The sequence below is a fragment of the Diuraphis noxia genome, unplaced genomic scaffold, assembly GCF_037042655.1.
Source record: "Diuraphis noxia isolate RWA-SAM2 unplaced genomic scaffold, SU_Dnox_SAM2 contig0003, whole genome shotgun sequence".
Taxonomy (NCBI): Eukaryota; Metazoa; Arthropoda; class Insecta; order Hemiptera; family Aphididae; genus Diuraphis; species Diuraphis noxia.
The window spans coordinates 32,347,269-32,375,041 of NW_028301713.1; the positions used below are offsets into that span (position 1 = coordinate 32,347,269).

General features: G+C 30.7%; 5 protein-coding genes across 5 annotated transcripts; 3 read left to right on the forward strand and 2 right to left on the reverse strand.

Annotated features, from left to right (window-relative positions):
- Nucleotides 1–387: 387 nt before the first annotated feature.
- Nucleotides 388–2,999, forward strand: LOC107166034 (venom serine carboxypeptidase-like). Its single transcript, XM_015514530.2, has 2 exons — nucleotides 388–1,433; nucleotides 2,070–2,999. The coding sequence occupies exons 1-2, from the start codon at nucleotides 668–670 to the stop codon at nucleotides 2,711–2,713; spliced, it is 1,410 nt and encodes a 469-aa protein (XP_015370016.2). The 5' UTR covers nucleotides 388–667; the 3' UTR covers nucleotides 2,714–2,999.
- Nucleotides 3,000–6,654: 3,655 nt separating this feature from the next.
- On the forward strand, nucleotides 6,655–11,439 carry Arf1 (ADP-ribosylation factor 1). Its single transcript, XM_015515004.2, has 5 exons — nucleotides 6,655–7,031; nucleotides 8,920–9,068; nucleotides 9,148–9,257; nucleotides 9,440–9,565; nucleotides 9,627–11,439. The coding sequence occupies exons 2-5, from the start codon at nucleotides 8,921–8,923 to the stop codon at nucleotides 9,789–9,791; spliced, it is 549 nt and encodes a 182-aa protein (XP_015370490.1). The 5' UTR covers nucleotides 6,655–7,031; nucleotide 8,920; the 3' UTR covers nucleotides 9,792–11,439.
- A 1,229-nt stretch (nucleotides 11,440–12,668) lies between these two features.
- On the reverse strand, nucleotides 12,669–17,012 carry LOC107166028 (26S proteasome regulatory subunit 8). Its single transcript, XM_015514517.2, has 8 exons — nucleotides 16,853–17,012; nucleotides 16,192–16,342; nucleotides 15,800–16,023; nucleotides 15,528–15,720; nucleotides 13,879–14,011; nucleotides 13,653–13,806; nucleotides 13,375–13,584; nucleotides 12,669–12,976 (listed from the first exon to the last, which is right to left on the reverse strand). The coding sequence occupies exons 1-8, from the start codon at nucleotides 16,871–16,873 to the stop codon at nucleotides 12,836–12,838; spliced, it is 1,227 nt and encodes a 408-aa protein (XP_015370003.1). The 5' UTR covers nucleotides 16,874–17,012; the 3' UTR covers nucleotides 12,669–12,835.
- A 2,174-nt stretch (nucleotides 17,013–19,186) lies between these two features.
- LOC107166190 (NECAP-like protein CG9132) lies at nucleotides 19,187–20,770 on the forward strand. Its single transcript, XM_015514757.2, has 4 exons — nucleotides 19,187–19,375; nucleotides 19,563–19,768; nucleotides 19,831–20,021; nucleotides 20,091–20,770. Exons 1-4 carry the CDS (start codon nucleotides 19,290–19,292, stop codon nucleotides 20,337–20,339), a joined length of 732 nt encoding a protein of 243 aa, XP_015370243.2. The 5' UTR covers nucleotides 19,187–19,289; the 3' UTR covers nucleotides 20,340–20,770.
- Nucleotides 20,771–22,742: 1,972 nt separating this feature from the next.
- On the reverse strand, nucleotides 22,743–27,052 carry LOC107166176 (transcription factor HES-4-like). The gene is made up of 5 exons (XM_015514748.2): nucleotides 26,922–27,052; nucleotides 26,683–26,767; nucleotides 26,373–26,513; nucleotides 26,113–26,205; nucleotides 22,743–23,448 (listed from the first exon to the last, which is right to left on the reverse strand). Exons 3-5 carry the CDS (start codon nucleotides 26,496–26,498, stop codon nucleotides 22,990–22,992), a joined length of 678 nt encoding a protein of 225 aa, XP_015370234.2. The 5' UTR covers nucleotides 26,499–26,513; nucleotides 26,683–26,767; nucleotides 26,922–27,052; the 3' UTR covers nucleotides 22,743–22,989.
- Nucleotides 27,053–27,773: the final 721 nt, after the last annotated feature.

The window sequence follows — 27,773 nt, forward strand, 5'->3', positions numbered from 1 at the left end:
GTTGTTTAAATAATTTAAACACATTACACAATAATTACTAATGGTCATAAATGATAAAATGATAATGCTATACTTCGAGCGCGATAGCATGGATGAGTGGACTACGTGAGAAGTGATGGTATAGATTTTTCTAAACTGTTAACACCGCGTATATATTATCCTACATTATACATTTATACTGTATACATAATACATACACGCACAATGGCCAGTGAGTCGTCTTAATAGAGTGACCTCTACCTCCACTATAATTTATCAAATAGGACATAAGTACATATTGATTTTATGTACATCCTTAAATAATCAGTTGTTCGACGGTGGTGGCGACGATCTAATCTACGGTGTGATAATAATTAAATACAATAATAACATTATAGGTACATCACACAACACCGTATTATATGCTCAGTTCAAACAGTATAATATTATCATATCGCGGTTAGGTTTTATCGGTTTTCAGTCGGCTGCCGAGTTCCGACGAGATCGAACGTTGTTGGCTGTTGCTATTCCTACAGCGGCGATAATAATAATAATTTATTCTCGTCGTCCACCGAGTCGATTTCAGATCGTAAAATATTTTTATTATTTCTATTTTGGAAATAATTAAATTCCGGCGCAGCTAGTTCGCTGAAACGACTCGTGTTCTCAACAATATAGTCTGACCAACATGCGTTTAGTGATGGCGATGTTAACGTCGCCACTTTTAGTCGCGGGCCTCTACTTGTTCGTCTGCAGTCGGACAGTCGTGGCGAAGGCATCCGGAGACGGCAATAGCGATGGGGCTCTGTACCTGACGCCCCTGATACAGGCAGGCCGGATCGACGAGGCACGGGAAGCGTGCAAGGTGAAACCGCCGAAGGCGGATATCGAGAGCTACTCCGGTTACCTGACTGTGGACGAGAAACACGGTTCCAACATGTTCTTCTGGTTCTTCCCGGCCATGAGCGGCGCCCGGGACGCGCCCGTCATGCTGTGGCTGCAAGGCGGCCCGGGCGCGTCCAGCCTGTACGCCGTGTTCAACGAGCATGGTCCGTTCTCAGTGGCCAAGACCCACGGCCTCAAGCTGCGCAACCACACGTGGGTGGCCACCCACTCGGTGATATACCTCGACAACCCGGTGGGCACAGGATACAGCTTCACCGCAGACGATGGAGGTTACAGCGTCAATCAGGCATCTGTCGGCATCAACGTGTACACCGCCTTGGTGCAGTTCTTCACACTGTTCCACGAATACCAGAACAACGATTTCTACGTGACCGGCGAATCGTACGCGGGCAAATATGTGCCGTCCGTGTCATACTCCATCCACCTCAACAACCCCAAGGCCGAGGTCAAGATCAACCTCAAGGGGCTGGCCATCGGCAACGGTTTGGTAGACCCAATCAACCAATTGATGTACAGTGAATACCTGTACCAACACGGGTTCGTTGACGGTAACTATAATTAATATACCATACACATAAATAACATATAGCCATTAGCCATATATAGAAACGTCATTATTAGAGCTTAAAATATTATGATGCATTGTAGAAAACAGAAACATTTAAGAAATTCAGTTTAAAATGCATTAAACACCGCGGACATGATACGAATCAAACTATTAAATATATAAAAAGTACCGAGACTTATTGAAAAAGAAGATAGGCAATAACCATATTACACTTATATATTTATATGTTCATAATATATAATATTATACAAATCATAATAAAAAATGTAATTAATTTATAGGCACTCTAGCTGGCAGAGACATTCTAATAAATTACAATAATACACAGCTATATACAGACTGTATAATATAAAATACCGTAAAAAGTGATCAAATGCGATATAAAAAAAAAATACATAATAATTCAAGCTTTGTGCAATGAAAACTTTATGCCAACAACGCATAAGCTAAAAAAAAGCATAAAAATTGTCTTCAAATTCACTGATCTCTAGCTAGTAGTTATATATAATAATAAATTATATCATGACGTGACTATAATATGACGATTGAGATAACATTATATACTCGTGTTATTTAATAAAATATATCATAATAATATTATTTCATGTCTTCTTAGAGTACGGTAAACAAGAGTTAGAAGAACTGGAGAGCACGGCCCGTGTCCAAATCCTCCGCAATGACTTCGAGGCTGCTTTTCGGACTTTCGACAAACTACTGAATGGCGACATCTACCCATATCCGTCGCTGTTCCAGAACCTGACCGGCATGCGGTACTACTTCAACATGCTGTGGGACCGCGATCCAACTCCGTATGGTGACTGGGAGAAGTACGTGCAAGAGCCATTCATGCGGGAAGCGCTGCACGTGGGCCAGAGGCCGCTGAACAACGGTACGGTGGTCGAACAGCACTTGGCCGATGACATGATGCAATCGGTGGGCTCGTGGTTGGCTAACTTGTTGGACGCCGGACAGTACCGAGTTCTGTTGTACTCCGGACAGCTGGACATTATCGTGCCGTACCGGGGCACGATGAACATGGCAAAATCGCTGAAATGGTCGGGCGCAGAGCAGTTCCATAACGCGACGCGGACCATTTGGCGGGTGGGCTCCGAAAACTCAACCGTCGTAGCTGGTTACGCGACCACGGCCGGACCGCTAACCGTGTTGCTGGTCAGAGACGCCGGTCACATGGTGCCGGCAGATCAGCCGATTTGGGGGCTGGACCTAATCAACCGATTCACAACCGGCAAACCGTTTTGACCAGACAACAAGTTCGACGATTTCATGACAATAATATTGTAATATTTTATGTTTTTTCATATTATAACAATAATTTTATAATTGTTACGCATTTAATCGCCAAAGGTGAGAATATTTTTATACCTATTTATATTTTAATTGGCATCAGTTGCCGATAAAATATGTGTTATAATTTATAACCTCCCGCGTCAGATGATGATTAATTATTTTAATTTTGTATTCTATATGCATACCTATCTAATGATTTACTAATAATAAATAAATAACAATATTTTATACACTTGTATTTACGCCTGTTATTTAATTGAAAATTAATCGGTTTTTGTGTCTAATGGTATTCAATCCAAGTCTTTGTGTCATTATTATCATACGTCATAGTTGTGTACCTTGATTACTACAACACTATGATTCGTCTTTTGAGAGTCGATAAACAGCAAAAGTTCATCAATGCAGTATAATAATATGTATAGTATATAGTATGTTGATAATAACTTTTGGATTATTGGCCGTATTTGTTATTCGTGCTTGTTTATACTTTAAATAAAATAGTTGACACAATGTTAATAATAATAATAATATTACACGATGAGACACTAGTAAACAACATAATAATGTATTATAGTATATTTATATTTTATGTCCTATGATAGCGCGTCACTCCGATTTACAAACGTAAATATACTACATGACAAATTTGTATTTAGCCATTCCAATAACGACGTGTGTACTGTGTAGTAACTAATAAGCTATTATTATTACTATGAGAATGAATTTAATTATTATATAACTTGAAGCTATATCACCTGGGTCTTTGGTTTTTAACGATATTTTAATTTTCAGAGAGTTATGTGTTAACATTTTTAAATTGTTATATTTTATAAGCCTCGTAAAAATCTCAAGAGAAAATACAAATAATATCGTACTTTTATAAGTGTGAAGACTTTGATTAAGACCTTGATCTTAGGACTTATCAAACTATCAGAGATGAGAGCTGGTAAGCTACATGCAGTTGACAGAAGCTCAACGTAAAATTAGAGCAACATAAGCAAATAAGGTAAATTTTTTTTTTCGTATGGCGCAATGTCCGGGTGTAGGCCCGAAGGCCTAGTTCGGACGCCTGTTTGGCAGAATTTCCATTGGGGCACCCGTAGGTTTCTGCCATGCCCCGGAGTGGGAAATTCCCCCATAAGGTAAATTAACGCAGTGTGCCAAAAAATTTCAGACAAATACTCTTTAATCTTTACACGTAAAAAAACGTTAATCGTAGAAGAAAAATTCAACAGTCAAAAATTTTGACTCAAAATGGCAGTCTTCGCTCTTGAGAAGCAATTTAAAAAGTATAGAAAGAGCAGGATATCATTCTTCAGCCTCATTTATGGTTTGTGAAGACGTTACTCAAATGCATATCTATGAGCAGTGAGTGAAAGCACATGCCATCAATTATACTATCAAGTGGTGTTAGATTCAATTTCCTAACAAAAAAAAAAATAAAATAAATTTGAGAAGGTTTTTAATGCTCCAAAAAGTGGTAAACAGGTACAAAATTTGGACAAAAATACGAAATTAGATACCTATTTAAACGAGAATAAAATTATTTTAGTTATTTTGATTGAAAATATTATTCATGAGAAGGTACTTGAAAATCTTAAAGTATATTATTTTATTTTGTACACACAATGACATTTATATGATATGTTTTATGAAAAAATAATTATTTTTTACAGATTTTAACCTGCCATCTAATAATAAAAATATGACTTTAATAGCAATATTAATATATCATAACTCTATCAGTAATAGGTTTAATAGGTACAATGTGCATATTGGTATAATCAATATAATTTTGATCATGTGTAATAACTAATAAGTAGATAATAACAAACAACACGCCATAGCATCGTTCGTCTGTAGGCACTATTGAACGTTATAGACTACCGTGAAAAAATTAATTAAATTATCAAACTTTCAAACTGTTCTGAGAAGTTAAATTAGTTAAAATAATCAAATATTATCAGTAATTAACAGAGCAATAATTACGAGTGCCCCGTACGTGTCTGCAATTTTTACCTAAAATGGCACTACGGATGTTGTCAAAATTTCTTGGATTTTTTTGAAAAAAAAAGATTGAGGTCTCATTTTCAGATTCACATTTAGTAAGTTATGAACAACATTTTGAAAATTTTACAAAAATATTAATAGAACCTATTATATAGGATAGAATAACTGGATAAGACACTTATATTATTCATTTAATGTTTTAATTCTCACCAAATGAAAATTAATATGTATATATATAAGTTTTAACCATGTATAGTTTAATTATGTTATTATATATAATAAAATATATTAATTTTAATAATTCTAATTAATTTTGTTTTATTTGATATGTTTTGAATTTTTAATAATATTATGCTAATTTTATTTTTAATTACAAAAATAAACAATTATCAATTATTATATAGGTATATTTAAATATAATTTCAAAACATGAAATTTGAATAATTATATTAAAATATTTTAATTTTTTTTTTATTGAACTTTGAATAACATCAACAACAAAGGTTATTGGTTATCACTTTATCAGACTATTTGACATAGTACATTATAAATAAGTATGTCGTATTGTAATATATTATAATATTATTAACAGTCATTATATCATACTAAGGAAAAAAAGTGTGAGAAGTAGGTACCTACTTAGTAGTGTTATCATACAACTGTTTTTTTTTTACACATTGTCAAAACCACTTCTCTTAGGAAAGTCAACATTTTTGAGATGTTTTCGATATTTGGTCCCAGCTGTAATATATTTAATCCAATTAAATTTAAAATTAAAATACTTTATAGTTCATAAGAGTAGGTACAAATATTTTATTTAAAAAAAAAATGGCTCCATATGAGCACCTTCAATAAAATAATATTTCCTGTTTATACATTGTAATGAATAAACTAACTATTGTAATTGAAATTATAAAACAATTTTGTGTTTCATTCATGATTTCAAATTAGATTGATATAAGCGGTACGACATTGGACCCCGCCCACCATTACTGATTTAACGTCAAAACACAAAATAAGTTTTCAACGAAATTAAAAACAAATGTGCCTCATTAAAATAATATCTAAAATATATAATAACTAATAAAGTATCTCATTTTATCACTGCTTAAAAACAAACCATTTAAATTGTTTGTTTCCGCCCAAAAATATCGTCTCACCGCCGCTGACGGTTACGATTTTATCATTAAAGTAGAAATAATTATAATAATACAACTGCGACGAGTGCGACTTCGTACACTGACGACGGCGGTGGCCGGTTAACACTTTAACAGTCGCATACCCCATAGTGCAATACCGAGTACTGACATACTGTACTGTACGTCAGCTGTACTGTCGTGAGTCACGACTCGTGGGCCTGACGGCAGCAGCTGTACCGTCCCGCCGTAGTGCCGTACGGCGTACGCAGCATCACCAGCATCATTACTTTAATACTTATCACATATTGTCGTGTCATAACAATCTACCGGTCACTAGAGATACTGCATACCGGGCATAGCGCCACATGTGTGATTAACAGCGAGTGTCCTGGTACCGTGGTAGTGGTAACTACGTAATGAGTAATGACACACCGGTCCGGCGGTACAAGGTGTTACCAATCTACGATCGGGCCCACCCGAATGTCACGGGCGGGCCCGTCGGCCACTGATCGTGGGATACCGTGGTCGAGGGGCCGGGGCGCGAAAACGACGACGACGACGACGACCGGCCGATTTCATGGCAGAAACGGTGATTGATCACGTGACACCGGTAGACCAATGGCGGGCGCGGGCCAGGAACAATCGTGCTCTATACGTGGCATGCATGTAGAACCGCAGGAGCGGCGAGAGAGAGAAAAGTAAATAAATGAAATACAAAAAAAAAATAAAATAATAGAGAGAAATACCAAGTCGTCAAGAGAGGAACCCGTACGCCGCCGCCATCTTATCCTATAATCGGTTAAATACATATATATAATTATAGTACAAGTAATACGTTGTATATAACACATTTATATAATATATATATATATATATTAAAGTGTGTATGTAGATACGTATACGTTTATATAGATAATTATTGTATTCGTTACTCGCGTCGTGATAATATTGTTATATCGTTTTTCGTTTCGATCCGGCCGTGTCAGTCTGTATCGTCTTGCGTTTTTATCAAACTCTTTTACCGTCGACGCGCCCCGTTCCGCACATACGCACATCTCGACCTGCTGTTCGTCTTCGTCATCCATTCCCGTACAACCGCTTTGACCTACGTCCAACATCGAGTAAGTACCACACCGACACCGACAGCAACCTCCAACACCCGTGTACCAAAAACGAGATGCATCCTAGCCGTGTAGTCCGCGGTCGGATTTTACGGCTCGCCGTTTTATCGCAGTGGCCGGCTGCTGTGTGCGTGCTCGACCGCTGCCGGCTGCTACGTGTACGGTTCCGAATCCGACCAAACGCCCGAACCTCTGGTGTGTCTTATGGATTTTGACGGATATGACGTGTCGTCAGCACAACGCATTTTCCACGGGTGTTAAACCGGCACCCGTCTTCGGGTTCCCGATTTGGCGACTTTCCTGTTTACCGTCGACTGTAAATGCCTGTGCGGCTTGTCCTACTTTTGTAGAGACTCGAGCTCTGGATCATCGCCCTCGAGATCTATTGTGAAATTCAGAGATATTAAAGTCCTATTATAGTATGTGTACGTACTTAACCCCAAAAGACATCTCAATAGTGGGTACAATATGTAGCAGATTGTATTTGTTCGACAAACAGAAATGTATGTTATGTACAGCATCTACATAATAATCAATTATCCGACTATATTGTCAGTTGTGATTGTTTTGATCTTCAAATTATAGACAAATGGATCACGCATTCAATTCATAATCGTCTAAAAAATCTTTCCGAAGATCATTTCTTTTCATATCCTTTGTACCTAATTAAAACACATTTTATAATACCCCGTAGAGACTCACTGTTTATAAATTCTATGGTATTCTTAAAAGTAAATACTTACTGTAAATAATTAATCAAAAAAAAATTTTAACATTCTGTATTTGATTATTTGATTAATATATTCTCTGACAAATATAATGTACAATTTTATGGGATATAATTAGTACCTAGTTACGGCTTATTCTTTGAAAATGCCTACCCTGTTAGTATTAAAAAAGCTCGTAAAAAAATAATGATTTTAAAAAGAAAATATGATGTGCAACAGGTATTTATTATGATTCTCTGTGTTTCTTTTAATATTCTTTATATATTTTTAATTGGGTTAATTGTTTTATTGTATTGATAATATCTATATTTTGTTTTTATTTAAGCTGTGGCAAACTACTCCAACTTATCTATTTATTGATCAAAGTTCCTACCATATGGTATTTAGTTTTTTAATTTAATTATTAATATTAAATACTAATTGTGTTAACATCTGATTTGTTAAATATGTAATTGATCTCAAAATATTTACATGCTTCAATACTCTTTCATTTAAATTTAATTTATAAACATTCTAATTTGATAATAAGTATTATTGGCATTGACATAAAAATATAAAAGAAACTTATTAACTAATATTACAATTATTTATCACACTCGACATACAACATTTTTCATCTTGTTAAGCAACAATGATAATTACGAAATTATTTTTTTTTTAATAAAATATTTAAAATAAAAATTACTACTTCAGATGCCTACTTTAATGTCATTTTTAATTGTTTATAAATGGTTATTGCAGATAATTGTTATCAATTGATAAGATAATTCTGAGTATTGAGTTTTTATGGGTGCTATAAAACTTAATTTATTTTTTTTAAATCATTAATTTAATTTACAAGTTTTATTTATAATTTGATACATATTATATTAGTCTAATTGTTTATATTTATCTTCAATTTCTTATTAATTTTTATTCAAAAACTAGTTTTGATAATTAAGAACAATTTTAACCCTATGAATCAAAATTATTTTGGTGAATTCAGTTGTATTTTAATAGGAGTTTTCTGGCAAATTATCTCCCTTTGACCATCTGCATACATTTTTATGTTTGTTTTACATTTTAATTTAGATCAACCCTCTAATAATATTCCAAAATAGGCCACTTAACTTATTACTTATACAATTTGTATATTGATTTTTATTCTAATTATTTTTCAGAATGGGGAATGTTTTTGCGAATCTGTTCAAAAATTTATTTGGCAAAAAGGAGATGAGAATACTTATGGTAGGATTAGACGCAGCTGGTAAAACAACAATTTTATACAAATTGAAATTAGGTGAAATTGTTACCACCATACCGACTATTGGTAAGATATTTTTCTATTAACTAGCTCAAATTATTATTATTTATAAAATATTAAGATACAATGACTGCTATTGTTTTAGGTTTCAATGTGGAAACTGTCGAGTACAAAAACATAAGTTTCACAGTGTGGGATGTTGGTGGACAGGATAAAATCCGACCACTTTGGAGGCATTATTTCCAAAACACACAGGCATGTATTTTAATTTTTATGTGTACCTGAAGATATTATATTAATTTAGTGATGTATGGACAGAAGGTTACAACTATTTAAAACAAAAACTTAATTAGTGGAATAAATATACTGACACTATTGTAAAAAGGGAAAACTATGTACACAAATAAATAATTATGTAATTTTTGGGTTTTATGCAGGGTTTGATTTTCGTAGTAGACAGTAATGATAAAGAACGTATATTCGAAGCTAAAGAAGAGTTAATGAGAATGCTTGGTGAAGATGAGCTTAGAGACGCCGTCTTATTGATATTCGCTAATAAACAAGTAAATATAAATATAATCATAATAAAAAATTATATATTTTAATATTGTCTTATAATTTTAGGATTTGCCTAATGCCATGAATGCATCTGAAATTACTGATAAACTAAGCTTACACACGCTACGCAATCGTAACTGGTATATTCAAGCAACGTGCGCAACTAGTGGTGATGGTTTATATGAAGGTCTTGACTGGCTGTCAAATCAATTGAAAAATGCCAACCGTTAACCGACTCCAAACTACATTATTATTATTATAAATATTTAAATAATAAAAAAAAACTTTATTTGTAATTCGTGAAAACAAACTTAAGCATAATATATATATACATATATGTATATATAAAGCAGACTAAAGAAATTTTTTTTACTCGCCATCGAAATTAATATTGTCAAATGTGTTCTTTTAGTTAAACCGTTAGTTCTCTGTCCACAGTTGTAATTAATTCCTTAATAAGTTTTATCATCAATTTCAATGATCAAAACTATTTTAATGAACCGTTTGACTAATATTAATTTTCAATATTAAAATCATTAAAAAAAAAAAACAAATAAATAATTACTAATTACTATAATTGTATCTTTCCTCTAAACGAAACATTTTATAACTTATATTTTGTCTGAATTTTGTAATGCAGAAAAAATAATTGTTATGTTGATTTCCCCACATTTTTATTATTTTAGCTTTATTTTGAAATTTTATTATTAGCTTAAAAACACATTTTTTTTTTAGTGTATACATTTTTTTATATAAAAGTTACATGCCCAAACCGCTATATAAAAGATAAATATGTATAATTTTTTTTCTTTTTAAGTTATACAAAAGCTGAATTTTTTTGTAAATAAAATTTACTATTTATATTACTATTTAAAGTTTAAAGAACACGTTTGAATTTGTTTTATAACTTCGGTTTAATATTCCCTATCCATCTGGTGATAAATTGTTCATAACCGATAAATGTAGTTATTCGATTGTTATACAACCAAATCTTCATACTCAAAAACAAAGTGATGTTTTAAACATATTCGTTTAATTTTGGACTAAATATCTGATATTAAGTCAACCGTTAGTGTAACATTTTGTTTAATATTAAGAGGACGCCACACCCGCATATGTTGTCTTCGTCGTACAAGTGCGTAGCATAGCAAATTTTACGCTCAGCAGATCACGTTTATCTCCGTTATTTTAAAATTTAGAGTGAATTGACCTATTATAAAAATTAAAGGCAAGATTATTACCAAGTGCATCTCATAGGCTTTTTATTATACTTTAATTTTAAAGCGAATAATGAGTATTTTTAAATTGTAAATAATTTTTATATCTAAAAATACTCATAACTCGGCTTAAAATTAAAATATAATAAAAAGCCTATGAGATGCACTCGGTAATAATCTTGCCTTTAATTTTTATGATAGGTCAATTCACTCTAAATTTTAAAATAACGGAGATAAACGTGACCTGCTGAGCTTAAAATTTGCTATGCTACGCACTTGTACGACGAAGACAACACATGCAGATGTGGCGTCCTCTTAAAATAAGTATATAACTTGACATTCCATTTTTAAAGTGAAAGTTTGTTAGGTCACTGACATTTTTCGTATCTGACGATCTTGGTATTTGTATCTTAATTTGTTTCTCACTTAATTACCTGGTTGGAAATTTTTTTATTTCTTAGTCATCTGATTGCGACTGAAAACCAAGACCTACACTCAGTTGTTGCTGATTTATTAATCTTAACTTTTAATTTTTACTATTCCTTATTCTTTGTCCATCAGTCATTATATTAACATTAATCTTATGAAGAAAAATTTATTTTATTGTATTTCTAATAAATTTTAAAAATACATGTAAATACATACTTTTTTTATATATATTATATTCTGAATATCATTTCATTTGATGATATACGTTGTTATCGACGCAAGATGATATTCTGCTGTTGCTAACAGAATGTACAGATATGTTTCAACTATACTTTTGAAGTCTTTTTATTTTTTTTTTTTGATATTATTCACCATACACTGCTGCTATTGAGTATTATCATTATGCTATATTAGTCAATAAACTAGTGCAGTATTTTATGTAATTCTACAGTTGGTCTACTGATGCATTGTTTATAGAATTCTAATTTGACGACCTAAATATTTCAAGCGGTTATCTTAAAACTAATATCAATCATAAAAAAATATATACCAACAATGATGAATTTTGTAAACAATACAAATATAAGCATCTTTGATCCATAAACTCTTGTATTGACAAACTACTGGACTTTAAATTGCATTCAAAGAACATTGTTAACATACAAGAATTAATAAGCATTTTAAATAAATTACAAACATTTGTATTTCAACTGATACGAGCAAAACATCAAGAAAAAACATAGCAACAATATCTTTTAAAGTTCATTAACGTTTAAAGCTCGTTGATTTAATTAATTATTATAAACTTCAAACAAATAAACACGCATTGTTAAAAATTATTAGTCTGTGGTAACAGTGAATGAATTTATACATAAAGATCAATGGTTTTCAAACTGTATGCCACTATTGTAATAAATCAGTTATGTTTATAAATTAATAAATTTACCTAGCTAAATAAAAACTAAATTCAGTGAAGAAAGAAACTAAGATTTGTCTATAAAAAATTAAAGATATTTCAATATTTGTAATACCCATCAATCTCATATTTCTCAATTTACACACTAACTATACTATTTTGTCATAAATAAATTTAAACATAAAAGAAATTCATAACTCCCATCAAAAACAAATTCCTAATAAAAAATTTAATTATAATTAAAAACAATTTTGTTTATCTAATTAGGTGCAAATAAATTTTTTTTTTAAAGCGCATTGTGGTGTGACAATATTTTAACGAACATAGTTGCTGTGTTTTAAACAAGGATCAAATCTTGAAGTACAGTTACAATTTATCTATCATTGGTTTTAGTGTACCAATTAGAATATATATACTTAAATGAAACTACCATTATTTGGAAAGTATACAAATTTAATATTCTATTCAATTGTGACACAAAATCAACAAAAGATTTGTGTCCTTCAAATTGATTTATTCCATGGATTAGACCAGTAAACAAAAATGTATAAAATACGACATTGTATATTTATTTTATTAATTGAAGGCAACATATAATATTAATTTAATGAATAGTTTTTTAGTTGTTACTCAAACATTAAATAACTACATTTAAATTGTCGTATAAACATAAGAAAAAAAGATACAATACGGAATATAATATAATTTGAAATTTATTTCCAGAGTTTCTTGATAGACATATTTTTTTCAGAGTCCTTTTGCATTACTTTAGCGACAGCCATTTCAAAATCATCTTGTGTTACGTGCACACGCCTTTCACGTAAAGCGTACATTCCTGCCTCTGTGCATACCCCCTGCAATATAAATGGTTTGATTAGAAGGTTATCATAGTTGCAATCTATTAGTTAAAAACTTTACATTTTATTAAAACATATTTACGAAAATAAATAAATATATATTGATTTTTATTAAGTAAATCTCTAACCTACTAATATATATTATTATCTAAAATTATTTAATGATAGATTAATATCTGAATATAATATAATAAGTATATGAACTCTTAAATAACAAGCTAAGATCATAATATTATAATATATTGTTTCATTTTGATAAAGTACATTCGTTAATATTTATATAATATTGAACATTTTTAAAATTAGGTAAAAACAAATATAATTATTATTGAATGAATCTAATATTATATTGTGTTTTAAAATAAAATGAGTAAAAAGATGAAGAATCACTATACCTTGACTTCGGCTCCAGAAGCTCCAGGCATGAGTTCAGCAATTTTCTTTAGATTTATACCCCTTGTCAGGTTCATTTTTCTAGAATGAATACGCAATATATCCCAACGGGCTTCTTCATTTGGTGGCGGGAATTCAATTTTACGATCAATACGTCCGGGTCGTAACAGAGCCGTATCCAAAATATCAATACGATTGGTTGCCATTATCACCTGGAAATAAAGTATGTATGTTAATTACAAATACCTCTTATAAAAGTTTTTACCACAACTGTTCCCACCTTAATGTTTTTAGTTGCTTCAAATCCATCAAGCTGGTTGAGCAGCTCCAACATAGTTCTTTGTACTTCAGAATCCCCACCACTACTAGATTCAATACGTGATGAACCAATTGAATCAATTTCATCCATGAAAATAATACTAGGTGCATGCTCTCTAAATAGCAATAACATTAAAAATTATTAGTAAATATTATTATTAATTACTTTAAGACAATTAATAATATACCTTGCCATAACGAAGAGTTCTCTGACCATTCTTGAACCTTCACCAATAAACTTTTGTACAAGTTCAGAACCAGATACTCTGATAAACGTACATTCTGTATGATGAGCTACAGCTCTAGCCAATAAAGTTTTACCTATTTGAAATGAAAATATTATGATGAATGAGTTTCATATTAGTATGAGGTATATAGTAATAGTACTGAGCATTATTTCAATCAATCCAGATTACAGATTACAATTATTTAATTCAAATTTCAGATCAATCTGTTTTATCCAGATTCGCCGATTTAATTTGTCGATCCAGATTTTTGGATTCAATCTGTTAATTTGGATTTCAGATCCAATATGGCTTCATTGTTTTTGAAATCGTAGTGGTTATTTTCACGTCCGACGTGAAATTATTTGTTTTCACGTCCTGCCCTGTGATTGGTCGTAATATTGATAAGAAATATTTAAAATTTAAATTATAATACAGTCATACAGAATACAGATTAATTTTAATAATTCAAGTCAGTCGTCAGTGTATAATAATATTAAAGTAAGTAAATAAATCAATAAAATAGTTTAAAATGCATGGTCTAAATGTATAGTATAAAACTTGATTAAATTTGTTTTGTTTTGCAAAATTTGCAAAACCATATTTTTTTTTAAATTAGGGTTTACATTAACACAAATAAAGTGGAACCACTCTAAATAGCGATTACAACAAATTGATTTTGTTGTAGCATCATTTGACCATAAGAGACAGACCAAGTAGGTGTTATTTTTTTCATTTGAATTACTTGTTGGATAGCAAGCCAACTTTCTTCAGATAAGTAACGCTTTATTTCATTGATTGCTATTGCCTTATCTAAAACTGCATTTGAAACCTTTTCAGGTATTGTTTCAACATCTTCTTCATCTATTATTTTATTTTGATATATAGCAGATTTAGCAATAGTGTCATGTACAATCCAACATAATATTTCATACTGCCTTATATCTGTTGGAAGTTTTTCAAAAGGAAGTAGTTTGTCTTGAGTTTTCTTTTCTTAGGTACACCAATCACAGTTTTGTCTTTACCTACATTTAATAATAGTTAAAACATGTACCTATATTAAACCTATAGAAAGGTAATGTTACCTTTTGGTCGACCTCTTTTAGGAACTCTTGGTGATATAGATAGTAAAGTATCTTCTGAATTGTGGTGATCTATTTAAAAATTTTAGGGGGTCCGATCCCCATGGACCCCTCCCCCTGGTTACGTAATTATTTTATTAATTAAATAAAATCAATAATTCAAAATTACGCGGGTTTCCTTATCAATATTACCAATCACAGAGCAGGACGTGAAAACAAATACTTTCACGTCGGACGTGAAAATAACAACTGCCTTTTGAAATAATTAGCTATTTGTTAAATTTTTAGTAAAATATATATTTTGTGTAGTTAAAGAATTATATAGTTATATATTTAGATAAATATGAAAATAATAACTGTTTTCAAAATGCATAATAATCTAGATTTATATCATATTCCGAATTAGGTATATTAATCCAGATTAAACGGATTGTAACTTTTGTTTCAATCTGAATGCTCAGCACTATAATATAGTATATATATATATATCATACTATATAGTATGAGATGTTGAAAACAGGGTTAACTAACCAGTTCCAGGAGGTCCGTACAACAGTACACCTTTTGGTTGGGCAATACCAAGGGCATCAAATAACTCTGGATGTTTGACAGGTAATTCAATTACCTCTTTAATTTCTTTGATTTGAGTGTCTAATCCACCAACCATTTCATATGTGGAATCTGGTACTTTTTCAACCATCATAAGTGAAACCAAAGGATCCACCTAATAAAATCAATCATATATAGAAGTATTAGTGTATCTAAACAACAAAATTTAATGTTGAAAATAAATATTTACAAACCTTATTGGGCAGAATTTTGTGCAATGTATAACTTTCATTGCGCAATGCTACTCGACAATTTGGTGTGACATCATTGATATCAATATTTTTATCAATGTCCACAACAAATTTTCCTTCTGGATGTACTTTAACAAGAACTTTTTTTTTGTCCATTGGCTTCACTACTTCGCCAACATAAGAACCTTGTTCTTGAAGTAACTGCAGTTCTTCTCTCAATAGCCTCACTGTAATCGAATAATAAAAACAATCACTAAATGGTTTGTATGATATTATAAAAATATTATTCAATCACACATATATATTTTATTAACACATGAAATTACTTATTTGACTTTTGAAATATATACATTATACATCAATGTATTATAGCTTATTTATCAATAATTAAGTACCTTTAGCATTAAGTTCATTCCTTTGAGCCTGTAAACGTCTGAGGTTCATACTTTTTTCTGCTACAACCAATAACAGCTCTTCAATTTTAGTAGTATAGTATGATTTGAAACCATCTCCCCTTGAACCACTATTTTGATCCACCTCCATGAACTAAACATAATTAATAATTATTAATCATAAAAAATAATTGAAATAGTCCAAGATAATAAAGTAAACATTGTTTTTTCTACTATACACATTTATTTAAATATACATGTTTTTGGTCCAAGGTAAATGTATTTACTGTTTAACAGTTGAAACTCATCAAATTTGGGAAACTAAATAAGTTTAAGAAAACCCTAATAGTGTAATTATTTGGTCAACAATCAATACATGAGGATAAATTATAATTTAACCATTTGGCGACTTAATAGCACCAACACATAAACATACAATATGAAATGTTTGTCTACCAGTATAACATAATTTCAAAGCTATTAATTATAATTAAGTAACCAATTCAAATAAGAGACATGATGATAATATATTAAGGTAAAAACCAATGTAACTTAATTGTTACAACAATGTCCAATTTAAATACAATTAACGAAAACAAGAACAAACATGAAATTACTAGCTTAATATAATTTGGTATTGAGGATTAAATCAATTATTTCTTACTTCAGGTGGATTAGGCGTCATGGTGGTGATGAGAAAACTATAGAAACAATTGATAACTTTTTTTAAACACTTAAAATTAAAACCACAAAATGACAAAATCACTGTGAATCGTGAATAATAATAATTGTACAGCAGCTTCCTACAAAACCTACTTGTAATGGTTTTATATCAATGCTCACTTTATCATGGTCTGTGGGGATTTTTCACAGTAATATTTTTGTTCCATGGATTATTATTCGATAGTTTTGGCGCTTGTTTTTAAATTTTATAACTGCTTTTCTGTAATGGTAGGTGTTTGTTCTACTTTTTTTTGTGAACTTTGTTTAGCACGATAAATGGTCATCTGACAATCATACGTTATATTTTTTAATCGTAAATCCAGCCCAAAGGGTCCCAATCAGGGTTCGTCAACTTTTTTCTCTTCGCTCGACAGTTTTATCTTTTATAATATCAATATCGTACACTCACAATCATATTCTATTATCGTATTATTTAATATTACATTATAATATTAATAATGTATTATTCAACGGTTAAATTTTGAGCATGTTTTATGATTGTTGTGGCATAGTGATTAGCCGTGATCACTTATTCGTTCGGCATTATTGCTATATAAACAGGTTAAAAATTCAACGTAACATAACATAATCTACTATACCTTTTACGGCTTAATGCCATAGATGATAGATGTTGATGCTTGACACCAATCTATATAATATATAAAAATGGATTTCTATCTGTTTGTTTGTGCTTTATGCATTCCTAATCGGCTGCACCAATTACAAAGAAATTTGGTACAGAGATTAGACCTGTGGCTGTGGGCATAAGATAGGCTAAGTAAGTGATACGCTCAAATATCATTCAATTGAATATTTGAATTGTCAAACTTTTTTCGATAAAACGAATAAAATTACATAGTGATTAATTAAATTGAATGTTGTAGACTTGTAGTAAGATTATTACTTAATATATTATTTTAACCATTATCTATCTTTATGTACAAAAATATACTACTAGCATAATCACATGAAACGAATTTAACACAGTTTGAGACATGTGAAAGGTACTAGGATTACTAGGAGTTTTTTCAACGGACTACAAAGTGTACGGATTCAGCTAGTCATTTAAAAAAAGAATAATCTTTTATCTCGCGGAAAAATTATAGTTAGGCGTCAGGCCAAAATGCTATTTGGATAAATTTTAGGTATACATTAACTACCAGTTACCACCCTATATGCAATAACTGTCATAATTTTAAAATGTATTTTCAATAATTAAGATTGATCATAAATTTAATTTTCAATTCCTAGTTGTCGCCGAATCCGCACATGTGTTGGCTCCGTCTTACAAATAATGTAGAACATCAAGCATGGTAATGAACGAGTTAAAAAGTTAAAATTAAGTAGGTAATTTGTATTAACTTAACTGATGTTTACTTAATAGATAACGAATTACTTTTAATAAAATCTTAGTTACGTAATTTTTTTTTTTTTAATTAGTAGTGTCAACCAATCTAGTACTTTTATGTAGTATTGCGAATTTTATTTTATCTTAGTAGCTAGGTCTATTGGTCATTGTCTTTTGAATCTTCTACGTACATTACCGGGAAGTGAGATGGAGGATAGTTGTTTAATTAATGCATAAATGGATTACTGTGAGAGTTTAACTTAGTATGAAATTTAAAGTCATATATTTTTGCTAATTGATAAAGATAAAGTAATTTTTAGGTTTTTTTGAAGTACCATGGAGAAGACGGTTACTAGCCGTAGACAAATTGATTGAAACGCCTAAAGCATTTAGCCCATTTTGGTATTGGATGACTTAACAGAACTCTAGGGATGAATACCGTATGTCTAAACTGGTAAAATTATTGACTTGTATATGGTAAATTTATTGAATTGGGACTATAAGACTATAAAAAGTCTACAAATTTTGTAAAAACTTGAAGCATGTAAGTATAGTTAATTCATTTCTCGCGTTAAATCTCAAGTGTTCAAGGGGTTGAGATCAACACCTCGATAGGGGAGGTTCTCCAGACGCCATCAAAGGTTATTACGATAATTGTTTAGAACAATCTATTAATTTAAGACCATGGACCATGGTTGTTATTTACATGACCATTCAAAATTGAATACTAAAAAAAAAATATAATTACAAGATACAAAATACAAATCATCATGAAGACATCTGACATGGCGTAAAATTATCAATGATTTCTCTCAGCCACATAATATTATTAACACCGTGATCCAAGCCGTTCGTCACTCCCACGATTCATGGACTAAAAAAAAAACAACGTACACTGTACAGTGATAAAGTCGAATTTGATATATTTTTTTAACACGATTACAAGAAGAACAATACATTTATTTGTTGAATTGAAAGAATTGAGTCCTATTTTTTATTAGTTTTACATTATTTTGTTTTAAAAGAAATCATGGACACGTATGAAAGCATATTGTTGGTAAAAAACGAAGTGTTTGTATTCAAAATACCGCCGAGAACCACCAATAGAGGATATAGGTAAATACTAAATATTATAATTTATTTTGAATTAAATTGGGCAGATTGGCATTTGACAATTGTCATAATAAGCATTTACTCTAAATTATCTCAATTTTCAGCTTAAAACATAACTCAAAACCAACAATGTATGCAATAACAACTATGTGATTGTTTGTATCTTGTATTTTATATTTAATTTTTTTAGGGCGGCCGATTGGAATCTTGCTGAACCAACTTGGACAGGCCGCTTGAGAATTGTCAGTGTGGGTGATGCTTGCACTCTTAAACTCGAAGACCGCAACACTGGTGAACTATTTGCCAAATGTCCCATTGAACAGTATCCAGGTGTAGCTCTTGAGTCTGTATCTGATTCGTCTAGATATTTTGTTGTCCGAATCCAAGATGAAAATGGTATATTTCTTTATGACCTAATTTCAATATTTTATAAAATTACTTTATATTTCCCAAACCAGGTCGTGCTGCGTTTATTGGCCTTGGATTTGGAGATCGTTCTGATAGTTTTGATTTAAATGTTGCCTTACAAGATCATTTTAAAAGAATTAAAGTCTGTGAAGAAATCGCTAAGGAAAAAAATGAACCCAAACAAGAATTGGATCTGAAATTCAAAGAAGGCGAAACAATTAAAATCAATATGAAAATTACAGTAAGCTCAAAATAATGTTTGATAGTATGAAATTATTTATAATTAAATTTTATTCCTTTATTTGTTAAGAAAAAAGATGGAAGTGAAGGCGTGGCTAATAAGCAGGCCACTAAACCTCGACCGACAATTACGGGTAGTGGAGGACTGTTGCCTCCACCTCCAGGCTCATCCAGTATAAAAACCATTCCAGCACCGCCATCACAAACATCATCTCCATCACATCAATCTACAAATCCAAATAATTGGGGTGAATTTACTTCTGCAAATAATACTTCTCAACCAGGTGGAAATTCTAATCCTAATTGGGTGCAATTTTAAAACCAAAATATTATGTCAGGTAACCAAATATTGGAGTTAATTATTATTATTTTTTTTATTATTACTATTATTATTACTATACTAAACATTTTTGTTATATTATAATTTATTTATTATTATAGATGTTCTAAATATTCAAAACTATTGTTACAGTGAGTTATTTTTATTATGTTCTTTGACAAAACATATTATTTAGCTAATTTAAATCCTATTATGTTTTTACTAAAATAAATTATCAAATTTATTATAAAAATAGTGATTGTGTAATTATTAGTCTATCTACATTAGTGTAAATTGCTATACAAATGTTACTTTTTAGAATTAAAAGTAGCACTTAAAAATTAAAAAAGTGTTTAATTAATTTCATTTTTTTATAAGATTATTGTATTTTTATTATTATTATTATTAAATATTAAATGATATGTGAATCATTCATTGTTATTTAATTAATTATTGATATTTGTTTAACATTAATGTATTCAGTATTATGATATATAGTAATACTATAAGAGTATTAATATAAAAAAGCAGTATTTACTTGTTTAATAATATTTCAGTACTTATTTGTTAATTAAATTTATAACATTATAAACTTATCACTAATAATACATATAATAATTGCTATTCATGGTCATACTTAAATCTTATTACAATTTTTTTTTAAAACTGTACAATTAGTAATGATTAATTTCATACATTTCTTATTGAGCAATAAAAATTGAAACATTTAATCATTATTTATAAAAATATTTTTATCATCTTATTGTATCAGTTTTAGTCATAAAAAATAATTCTCTCAAAGTTGTTTACATAACTGTTACTTCTGAATTTTAAATATATAATTTTTACTTAAAGTTTTGAAATTAATTTATGTGGAAGTAGTTAAAAATAGTATACAAATGATTATTGCATTCAATGTTTGTACTTTGTTATAGAAATGGTAATATTGTCTAAATTGATAGCCTACTCTCAATTCTTATTCTCACAAATTTAAATTAATATGCTGTAAGTGTTTATAATTGTAATTTCCTGTACAAACATTCTTGAATTTTGTATGTATACAATAAAAAAAGACTTTAATAAGTTAAGAATATTTATAATAAACATACATATTACATGTTTTGAAGTAAAAAACCATTTTTAATTAAATAACTTAATTGTTAAGATAATTTTTTTATAATCCATACAAAGTATGCTTTTTTATTATTTTAGAATAATAATTATATTCAAACTGTTAAGTTTAGTCCTGTTAAAGTATTGAATATTTTTGAGATGTACAAATTTTGGTTAATTTAGTAATGTATGAACGCTCTAGTGATAATTTTATTTTTGTCATTTGTGTTTTTATACAATCTTATTTTGATTAAAATTGTACATCTTAAATTATAAGTATATTATATAGTTCTAGTATTTTAATGATTCATCCATCTCATTATATTTAGGATGAATTTAATTACTCAAAATCCATATATTATTTACTTAAACAAACTAATATATTATCTTATTATTAATAAAAATACATAGTATAATCTAAGGGATGGTTAAAACTTAAAAGTATTATTTTTCTGTAATTTTATCATGAATTATTTATGTAAACTTATGTTTTAATATTATTATAAATATTTGGGCTAATTGTTATTAACAATTCATCATTATAATTAAAAACCTATGATTAAATTGTTTTTACAGTGTTATCAAAATGTCAAATGCGCACATACATTTCACTAATTATTTATATTATCATGGATATTAAAAAAAAAAAAATAGAATTTTGGGCCTAATTTTTTGTATTTAAAAATTTTTGAACCATTCCATTTGTAAATACTTATTTACATATTATTATTTATTATATGTAAATATTTTAATATTTAGTATTGATGCCACCAGCTACTGAAGCTTCTGAAACACAATCACATTAACAATATAATAATATTTAGTTAATCTTCTATTGTAGTATTGTATGATCAACACTAAAAAGGAAATTATTAGATATATTCATTTTTTCTTTTGAATTATATTTTATATTTTAAGTGTTCAAATACCTACCTACACCTAAACGATTGTATGCTATGATGTAACCTTTATCATTAGTTAAAAAATCGTTTGTTTCTGTTACAGACGTACAGTCCTGAACGGTTGTGTCTTTTTATAGAAATACAAGCAATTACGATATATCACCTAGGTGGCTAGGTACATACTACATAATAACAAGATTAATAACGTTAATTTCCATATCGGATAATTACTGTTTCTGTGAATAGTGTAGTGCAGAGCGAATTTGTATTGTTACGTTTTGTTCTAGGTTTACACCAATGTTAGGGTGATTATATATATATATAATTATTATATGCTAGTTTAAAATGGTTGAAATAACTAATAACAACGAATAATAAAACGACATGATTGAAATGATAACGATTCGATTGATTGTCTTATTATTTAAAAGATAAAAACACAATCATCATTATGGTCAAAGTACAACATTTAATATTTACATATGTCTTACGAACTAAAGTCTTATAGAACAGATACAATAACGGCATACAATTATTATTAAAAATCAGAATATTACGACGCGATGATGTATAACGTATCACGTATGACAAACTGGGGCGCGAAAACAAGAGTGATGTGGTACCGCGGCTGTCAGTCACCAAGGCCTCCACATCAACTTTGCGGGGGTGGCGTTTCGGCGTAATTCCGTCGCCGCGTTACTGTAGTCATCCTCGGACGAACAAGATGACGACAATGAGCTAACGTTGGTATTGTTCATGATCGTAACATTGGTGTTCGGCGATTCGTCCGGAGAAGATGCCAAAGACGACGATGACAATCGGTTCGTCGGCGCGTTATTCAGCCTCCTCGCACACGACTCCAAGTGCTCAATCATCCTTTGACCGGATATTTGTCGCCGCTCGTCCGTCCACTGTTCGGCCAACAACTCTTGGACCTGTCCTATGCACCTCCTGTATCCGGCCGCGTAAACATCCGGTCCAGGCGGTGGTGGTGGTGGTGCTGAGGCCGTCGACTTCCGCTTCAGGTACCTGACTGTCATCTCCAGGATGTCGGCTTTTTCCAGTTTGTTTACTCTAGAGAGGTCTTGCCCGGCCTGCAATCAACCAATAGTGATAATAGATTAATAAACTTTTCTCAATCCTTAAAATTAACTGATGGGCGATGGTACTAATTAAATTATTAAACATATTAGCTATTAATAGACGTTTCCTTTATCCTGCCATAATATTATTGGTATACCAACATTTTATTTTAACTCCACACCGGTGGCGTATTTGACTTAGTTGTATGGGGGGGGGGGGGGGGGGGGGGGCAGCGACACTAAAATTGTATACACAAGCTTACATTTTTTTTAACAGAAATTATGATAAATATTAACTTTCAAAAGATTTATGGGAGCATATTTAATCTTATTTGTTCTTTTTCCATATAAAACCAATAATTATTCAAATCATGGGGAGGGCAATCGCCCCATTGGCCATTTCCCTCCCACCTTAAATACGGCACCGTTCTGCACTCATATATAAATATACATTTTGATACTTATAAAAAGATACCTACCTAACCTACCTATAGTTATGTGTGTTTTAGATTCTGAGCGGAGCGAGGAATGTATAGGTTTTACAATGATGTTTTTTTTTTATTTTTTTTTTATTCTATAAACACTTTTTCTCCCTCTAATCTTGCTCAAAAGTATCAAGTGTTGCATATTTGTTGATAGGTAATGTTCTTGAGTTGGTACTTTAAAGAGATCATTTTTCGATTTTAGAAACGGTACCTACTCGAAATAAAAGCGGTTAAAGGAAAAAAGTACGATTTCACGATTTTATAATATTAAATAATTTACGGACGTCGTTTTATACTAGAAATATTGCTTCAAATGAAAAATGACAAGAGATCTTTTTGTTGTATTTTAGATTTTGTTCCTTACAATTTAAATTTCGGAAAATTTTAGCCATTTTTGAGCTGTTTCTTTTTTTTCATTTTTATGATATTTTCTAATTATAGTTATATAAATTACCTATTTATATAAATTTTTCTTAAGCTGTTCTTATAACACTTTGTGTATCACCATAGAAACGAATAAAATTTAATAAAAAAGATTCCCTCAGCCGCTCAGAATTGTTTGTTATCGAATACAATCATTGCACTCAAATCGAATACAGTAAAATGACATTATCCTGTCCGAGGACCGAAGGGACGATGTACAAACATCACCACCGAAATGCTGACCTACTTTCCATTTAAATTAAAATACCGTTTATCGGTCAATCAAATTATTATTATGTTTTGACTACTACAGGGATAGAAGTAGAAATTAATAAATTGTAGGTGAGTCCCCGTTAACAAACTATAAATAATATCCAACAAACATTTTGATGTCTAATGATTTTTAACACACGATAAAGACGATACCACGATATATACCTATATGTTATTATATGATATTTACAATAATCTCACAATAACATTTTACTGGCTTAAAATCATATTAGCAGAATTGGTTAAATTTAATCATTTGATCTATTATATAGCTTAAATTGAACAATGTTTACATATATGAACGTAATTAGTTTAACAATAAACTTTTTAAAAGTAAATATGTTAAACACGACCATGACTAATTATCACAAATTGTGCATGTTTTATACAAGTCATTAAAGTAAAATGTTTAGTGCTTTAAGTTGTCTCTGTCGGTTGTTAATTATTGTAATTGTCACATTAGATCAAAAATGAGCAAAATCTGGCAAAAAAATATAGTTATAAATTCAGCCGTCGTAGCACCTACATTACATAACCTTGCTATCGATCATTAGTTTTTATAGAATATATTATTATATGTATTAAATATCACCATATAGGTGATGAGGTTTAGTTGGAGTCACAGAAAGTATTAATATTTATTTAAATATTTTAGTAACTTGCGAACCTTATTATGAATTTATTTTTCCGTTGAGTACTTATTCATTTGCGATGTTATCTCATAATAATGTTATATAAAGTATGTTTAAAAATAATAACTAATAAAAAAATAATACATTCTCTTGTACATGTATTATATATAAACGCCCCCTTAACGTTTAGGGGACCGGTCAATTCTGAGCTCAAATCCTTAACTATTAGTCTTGTAGATTATCCAGCGTGGATGGTTGTAATTCAGAAAGGGTTCGATTTATTAAAAGATTCAAATAACACCTTATCTAATGGGAGCAATATTATTGATTTCTTACGAGTGTACCCGGAACACGGTCATGTCTAATATAGGAATTTTTTAATAATTATTTTCTATGGGATGTACTAATTTAGATAAATGCGTAGTGATGCATTTATCGTCATATACCACTGGGCACATTTTTATTTTTTAAACTTAAAAATATAAAATATTAGGTATGTGGTGCAATGTGCATAAGTATGTACGAGTAAGTGATACACCGATTCGTTAGGTAGGATTATATGGGTATACCTAGCGCACTCTCATATATAATCCGTTTCCGTTTCCCGCTTTTATATGAATGACCGTAAGAGTACAATTCATTTGACGTATAAGAATATGGATGTTCCACGATATTTTAATATGGATTTAAACAAATAATAATGGATGTCAGCTGAGACAACAATAATATTTAACTGTTTAATTCTATCTACTATCTACAATTCTACATGTATGTGTGTAATAAAAAATAATTTATAGCATTAACGTGTCGTGGTAGATATACACACTACACAATATTATAATATATTATATTGAGGTACTTACGAATTTCTCAGCGTCCACTACGATTCGTTTAAGTTCGTCCAGACTCTGATTTATTCTTGCCCGTCGCTTTTTTTCCATCAACGGCTTTCGGATCTATAATTAGGAACGAAGCATGAATAAAAAAAAAGTTCACGTTGAGTATTTAATAATATAGCCTATGATGATGTACAGCGTGGCGCGGCTAATTTTAAACAGTATAAGTCATCGCCACGCTGCACGTCATACGGCGAGTTACGAAAATAATAAATATTTTTTCATACCTTCCGGGGCTCGATGTGTAGTTTTCCAGGTTTCTTGGAGTTAGTCGTCGGCGGCGGCGGAGAGGTTGAAGAGATCTCGTCCATGTTTTCGTCGTCGTCAGTACCAGAAATCGTTGTATGGCACATTTTGTCTAAGACAAACTAAAACGTAAAAAAATATTGATTAAACAAAACTAAACTATTTTGCAAAAATTATATTATGTGTAGTCTAGTAACGTATGAACAGTAGGTACTCCAGAGCACTAGACGGACACATGTAATATACAGACGAGGTATGAATTACAAAAAAAAAATAAAAATAATAGCTCACCTGAGATTATCAATAAAAAAACAATAAACAATAATTGATTCACGGGGATGAAAACGATCGTCAGATATAGCAGTTACTTGTTGTTCTACGTATAATAATAATTAATTAATGCGTACAGCTATGAATATGTTGTGTATTATGTCGGTATTTAGCGGACAAGTGAAAAAAATGTCCGCAAAAAACAATAGCAATTTATAATTAAAATATATTATTATCAAATACGAGTGGGTATAAATTACAATAGTGGAGCGGCGGACTGAGGTCGACGAGGGTGAATTTAGCACTGAACGTGCGCGTGCTGCAACAGTGGCAACCGACCCTTAAGAACGACTGAGCACTACAGACGGCCGTGACATCGAATAAAACGGACGTCTTATATTATCATTACGCGTTTAGGTACGTTTTGTATATATATATACTCGTGTTTTCCCTCTTCTTTCCGACGTCGCCGGTGGTGGTGGTAAAGAGTACATCATTGCGGGTTTGGGAGTGAGTATATACATATCATTTATACGTGTGTGTATTTATGTATATATATATAGGTACACGGTCGGCGCCGCCACTGGGGGTTGTGTGGTATATTAGTGCGTGCGCGTATGTGTCGGTGGGGAGGAGAGAGAGTGAGAGAGAGTGACCGACCATCAAGACCGAACGGACACCGCAGCTACTATATATATAGGTATATTTATATATAAATTGGGTTGGTGTAATAGTGTTATATATTTTATTAGTTTATTGACTATACCATATTATATATAATTGTATTATGTTTATTGTCATCCGTTGTACCTACCGCGTTCTACATTACGCACTTAATAAAATATTATGTATTTAGTTCTCGTTCGTCATGTTGCGCGTTCTTTTTATTTTTTTTCCTAATGGCTAATCGCTAATTCTTCAGTGATCCTATTATTTGTTTATTTTACAATTTGGCTACAGTTTTTGACGGTTACAGTTTTACTAACCATAAATACTACATAAAGTGCGCAATGTTTTTTTATAGATTCAACATTCAAAGTACGATTCAAAAAACAATACGTTATCAAGTAACAGGCGATTCCGTATCTTGCATTTTTTTCTATGGGGAGAAA